We start from the raw sequence: 5,797 nt of genomic DNA, 5'->3' as shown, positions 1-5,797 counted from the left end.
CGGCAGCCCCTAGTAAATCTTCTGATTTCCTCGTTGAGCGTGGCCTCGGTTGGCGGTGATGGAGGGTGGTTACCAAGCAGGGGAAGGCGGCTGTTGGGATTCCAGCAGCTTTCCGCCGGGTTGGAAAGAAGTTCCTCTCGCCGTTGGGTCCCTTTCTTGCCCCTCAAAGCGGGTGAGACTGAGGTGCTTCAAGGAAGCTCACGCTGCTGGGCGCAGCTGTGAACTGGCTGCTTCACTTTCTTGGGTGCTTCTTGTTTGCCACTGAGTTTGGTCCTCACATCTTTAAAAAGTAGACACAAAAAGGAATAAAAAGATTTGCTATATAACCTGCCTAGAAAGAAAACTGCAACAGTGTCTGAAAGACTGATTTTTGTTTTTAAGAGCTCTTCTGAGTCTCCTTCCTCTTTGCTTTATGCAGGTGAAGCCTCTGGGAAAAGTTCTCTGACAGAAGCAGCTCCCAAGGAGCCCCTGGGGCATTTGCTATGGCTGTACCTATTGCGGTTCTTGACTGTGACCTCTTGCTCTATGGCCGTGGACATAGGACACTGGATCGTTTCAAGCTGGAGGATGTCACAGATGAGTATCTAGTATCCACATATGGCTTTCCCCGGCAGTTCATTTACTACCTGGTGGATCTCCTGGGAGCCAGTCTCTCTCGCCCTACACAGCGGTCCAGGGCCATCAGTCCAGAGACACAGATACTTGCTGCATTAGGTTTCTATACCTCTGGCTCTTTCCAGACTCGCATGGGGGATGCAATCGGCATTAGCCAAGCCTCCATGAGCCGCTGTGTTGCCAATGTCACTGAGGCATTGGTGGAAAGAGCCTCACAGTTCATTCACTTTCCTGAGGATGAAGCTACAGTACAGAGCCTGAAGGATGACTTTTATGGGCTGGCAGGCATGCCAGGAGTACTAGGGGTGGTTGACTGTACCCATGTGGCAATCAAAGCACCAAACGCAGAGGACCTGTCTTATGTGAACCGAAAGGGTCTCCATTCTCTGAACTGTCTGATGGTGTGTGATGCCAGAGGAGTCCTGCTGAGTGCAGAAACACACTGGCCAGGCAGCCTGCCTGACTGCACTGTGTTACAGCAGGCAGCTCTTACAAACCAGTTCGAAACAGAGCTACATAAAGATGGTTGGCTACTTGGTAAGTCAGTTTTCCATCATTATTTTCCATGAAAGTCTAGTAGATGTTGGCTCCTCATTGAGTCTAGAGCATCTGGACTCAAGTGATAGATTTACTTCTAATTGTTTTCCTGCAAATTCCTTGAAATCTGAGATTGTTTGGACTATCCTTCCCTTAGAAAGCTAGAAAAACAAAAACAGCCTAGTTATTTTTTATAGTCTGAGTACTGTATATATTAGCTTATATACATTCTGTTAAGTATTTGTTTTCAGTATCCTACACCTTTCTGAATTATGCAATTTTTAATTCTACATATGATTCTTGTCCAGCTGTCATAATTTCACTGTATTGTAGAGTAAATTAATTTTCTTAAACTCCTCTTCCATGTTCTTTAGGATTTCTTTGTGTAAAATAGAATGTCTTTATTTTTTGTCTTTTGTCACACTTGTAAACCTTAGTTATTGTTGCTCTTTCATATTTTCTCATGTGTTCTGTTTTAGTCWGAAAAATAGGATATTCTGTATCTGCAGTTTCAGAAAACTGAGGGTAAAGAGCTGAAATCTATTGTTAACTGTAGGTATGTAATCTCTCCTACTTTTCAACACTAACAGGTGACAGCTCCTTCTTTCTTCGAACATGGTTGATGACCCCTCTGCATATTCCTGAGACACCTGCGGAATATCGTTATAACATGGCTCATTCTGCCACTCACAATGTCATTGAGCGGACATTCAGAACCATTCGATCACGTTTCCGCTGCCTGGATGGGTCCAAAGGCACCCTGCAATATTCTCCAGAGAAATCCAGCCACATCATTCTGGCCTGCTGCGTGCTTCATAACATCTCCCTGGAACATGGGCTGGATGTGTGGTCTTCTCCAGCCACAGGACACATGGAACAACCAGAAGAAGAATATGAGCAAATGGAATCAATGGACTCAGAAGCCTGTCGTATACGCCAGGAGCTTTTGCTTACTCATTTTAGCTAATTTTGTGACAGCTGCTAAAGGCTGGTGTGAGAAGAATACAGGGGCAAATATGCCCCTCCTCTGTAAGGTCATAAAGACTGAACAGTTGAGACAGGGAGAAAGTTTACTGACTTCATTTCAGCGGGTATTCTGAACTTCTCTTGATCTCCTTGTAAATGTCATATTTRGCTGTTAAATTTTTACTGTTGTGATGCACATAGACTCCCCTTTTGCCTGTTGTAGAGAACAATGACAGTAATGTGAGATTAGAGGAGAAACTTGGGAAATGGTCTTTGATAATTATGAAAAATCTATAAGGTTTGAACTATTTTACAAAGCACAATTCTATGCCAGTTTGTAAGCTGAAACACTTAATTTTTAAACAACATTTCACACAAATTAAACTTCCTTCTGGGCTCCAGTCTACTCTGAATTCATGAGCAGCAAAGTACAAAAAMCACTCCTTATTTGGCCTGCAGATACAAATTCTTACTGAACTCCATTAATGGTTTTGCATACCTCCCAAAACACAGTAATTCCTGTGAATGCTGATAGTTGTGTTCTGGAAGGAGTTAGGCTTTTCTGGTGGGTGCGCACTAGTGTATGCACGTATCTAAAAGGTCAAGAAGGGCTGAATGTTTTTCTTTCCCAAATTGGAGAAGATGTTAAGCTATGGTTGGCTGTGTCTGTTGCTTAACAGATATCAGGAAACAGGCTAGTGAATTTAAGTCTAGTTCTCACTAGATATATCTACCACAACAGAAACTGTTGTTAACTATTCATCTTGTTGGTTGCTCTAGAAGAAATGTGAAGGACTGACTGCATGACAAAAACTGAACTGATTGCAGAAGTTCTCTATTTAGAACAGAGCTGAGGCATGGGAAGGCTACTCTACCATTGCTGGCAATGTCCCTATTCAGTGGAAAAAAGACTCTAATGCACACAGTTCTTGTTGGCACTAGACTTTGAAGTGTCCTAGCAATATTCTCTTTCCAAAAGATACATACGTTTCCAAGGATATTGCTTGACAGCAGTCTGAGACAATTTTGTTTCTTAGAGATTTTATTGTTTACTGGGCAGTAAATGTAACATCCAAGTGGTAGAGAATTCAGAATGCTGCAAAAAAATTGACACTTAAAGTAGCAGTGTGGCCATTTAGCTCAGCAGGCCTTTCTGTTCTTTGTGTGTAGAGAAAATGAGCCTGGATCATAACCCATAGGTTTTAAAAATGAGAAAGTACAGGACATGTTCCTAAGTATAGGATGAAGATCTGGGATTAAACATAGTTCTGTCAGTTTGCAATAGTGGTAAGCATTTACTATTTTATACACAATAAGCAGGCTTGATGAGGCACAAGCAGCTTGTTTTCTGAGGCCTTGATTAGAACTGTAAAATAACATGTACAACAATCTGAGATGTTTTTCTATTTTCTTTATACCTTCTCCCATGATGTGTCATTTAAGAACTACTATTTCTTATTGTGGAGGAAACCCTGCTCCTCTAACCTAGGAGGAAACATGCAAGCATTGTTTTTTAGAAAATCATTTGTAAAGTAATCATAATGCCAGAATGAAAGGTAAGAGTTGCTGCCATATGTCTGGTGTCCCATTAATAGTATCTGACTGTGCTAAAAATGCTTGTCATTAGACCTAGACACCAGTATGAACTGAATGAGCTGAGTGGGTGAAGCAAAGGTCAAGTGGGACTTGGACATGTGTAGGTACACTCAGTTGTCATGTAATGAGTTGAAGTTTCTCTATTTATACTATTAATAGCTCTTGACAGCATGTGCTGAAACCAAAGTGGTGGCACTTCTTGGAACATGTTCACTGCTGGGGTTTGTCTTCCTGCAGCCACAGTCACCTTTGGTAGAGTGTCATTTCAAAACTAATCTCTCTGCTTATCAGTTTGGGCAAAAATTGCATCAGGCTGTACTGACAAAACCAACTTGTTCTTCCTTGAGTCAGTGCCTTTCGGTTGATTTGGGAAATGGAATTTATTCATCTAGAGAAGAGTTTGCCTTATGTGCTCCCAAGCAACTTCCTTCAAAACAATTCATCTGGACTCTTCTGTTTCCCTTGGGCTTAGAGCATTCTTAAATCTGACAGCTGAGAATCATGTTTCTTCTCTGCTTTTCAGCTCCTCTTTGCTTCCCCCTCACAGAACTCACCAGCTGCATTCCAGAGTGCATAAAGTTTGTGCGTTGTCAGAGCTTTGGAAAGCAAAGTCTACCCTGACCATCAAATGCTAATACTGTCTGGTAGATCTCAGCCATCTGTTGGAAGATGACAGTGACTGACTACCCAAGGTACTGGAGTTTTCACTACTTGACTAAATTACTCAAAAATGTCCCATCAACAGCCCTTTTCAGTTTTCCCCTTTAAATACCTCCTCGAAGACTGCCTTGTTAAGCTGTTAGCTGCCTTTGCCCCCTCTTATGCTGCCTATTACAGTAAACCTCAAGCTGTACACTTCACTCATTTGTTTTTTTTGACTCTTTCCTTGCTGATATATAGGCACAGAGTGTCCTCATTTGCTTAGATTTTGCTCCTAACATTCAAGTCTCTCCAGAGACTCTCATGTCTCTGATACAGATGAGGCAGCACCACCATTACAACAGCTCATATTGGTGCCTCCCTAGGGCTTCTCATTACAGGCTGACCCTCTTTCAAAGGGGTTACGTACTCATTTTGTCTTCATCATCCACGATGCTGGAGATTAATACATAATAATAAATATTAAGTCTGCTATTTAAGGAAAATAATCCTTTTCTTAATTAACTTTTATCTGATGTCATTATCTTTTTCCTTCTAAATGTGTGATATCATCTATCTTTTCTTGCCCATTTTTCAATTACATTTTTCCCCCTCTGTCCTCAGGATAAAAGATGTGAGACCTGGAAAATATGTCTGGCAGGGACAGATTTAAGAAGCATGTTCGAGAAAAGATTAAGTAGTTCCTCTCTGTGTGAGAAGATTCCCGATCATAAAAAGTTCTGTAACAGCCAAAACATTATAAGCCTGAACTGAAAAACCCTGAGCGGCCCCTAAGTGCGAACCCGGTTAGACTAGAAGTAAGGGATGTATTTTTCTTTTTTTGTTGTTTAAGTCAAAGCAGCCTTTGCAGTGATTTAGGGGTGTGTGTGTGTGGGGGGGGGGGTGGCGATGATGATGATGCTCTTCCCCCCGCACACGTCCCCCCTTCCCGCGTGCAGGCGGCCCGCCCAGCCCTGCGCTCGCCCCTCCGGGCTCGATTCATCGTGCCTGCTCTCTGCCGCCCCCGGGCGGCCCCCTGGCAAGCTGAGGCGAGTAGCTCGTTGCTCGGCTCGCCGGGACTGGCACCATTCTAGCTTCGGCTGCTCGGGCCTTGGCGCCGCTCTCCCCTCTGCTCTTAGGGCCTGGCTCGGCGCTCGGCTGGCTCGCCTGGCCGGAGCTCGGAGCGGCGGCGGCGGCGGCGACGACGACCAACGCTTGGGGCCGCTCCGCCCGGCCCCGCTCCCGCTCCGCCCGGCCCCGGCCCGCCCGCGCCAGGTAGGCTGGGCCCCCGGCGAGAGCGGCGAGCCCGAGGCCAAGGTGCTGCACACCAAGCGGCTGTACCGGTGAGGAGCGGCGCCGGGGGGGGCCCGGGCCGGGGGGGTCCGGGGAGGTGGGTCAGGGCCAGGCCGGGCAGCGAGGCAGCGGCTCCGGGGGAGAGAGGGGG

The 5,797-nt window shown here is 45.0% G+C and overlaps 2 protein-coding genes across 2 annotated transcripts in view; both read left to right on the top strand.

Annotated features, from left to right (window-relative positions):
* The first annotated feature begins 350 nt into the window (after nucleotides 1–350).
* HARBI1 (harbinger transposase derived 1) lies at nucleotides 351–2,519 on the top strand. Its single transcript, XM_026090602.1, has 2 exons — nucleotides 351–1,152; nucleotides 1,743–2,519. The coding sequence occupies exons 1-2, from the start codon at nucleotides 483–485 to the stop codon at nucleotides 2,117–2,119; spliced, it is 1,047 nt and encodes a 348-aa protein (XP_025946387.1). The 5' UTR covers nucleotides 351–482; the 3' UTR covers nucleotides 2,120–2,519.
* Nucleotides 2,520–5,587: 3,068 nt separating this feature from the next.
* The window catches only part of AMBRA1 (autophagy and beclin 1 regulator 1), a 144,504-nt gene continuing 144,294 nt past the window's right edge, over nucleotides 5,588–5,797 (top strand). Inside the window, exon 1 of the mRNA XM_026090606.1 lies at nucleotides 5,588–5,628. The gene's annotated coding sequence lies outside the window, so the exon portion shown is untranslated. The remainder of the gene's footprint in view (nucleotides 5,629–5,797) is intronic.

Source organism: Apteryx rowi, unplaced genomic scaffold (genome assembly GCF_003343035.1).
Source record: "Apteryx rowi isolate R43461 unplaced genomic scaffold, aptRow1 scaffold_862, whole genome shotgun sequence".
NCBI lineage: Eukaryota > Metazoa > Chordata > Aves > Apterygiformes > Apterygidae > Apteryx > Apteryx rowi.
The sequence above is the reverse complement of the archived record's forward strand: the minus strand, read 5'-3'. Positions and strand labels throughout refer to the sequence as shown.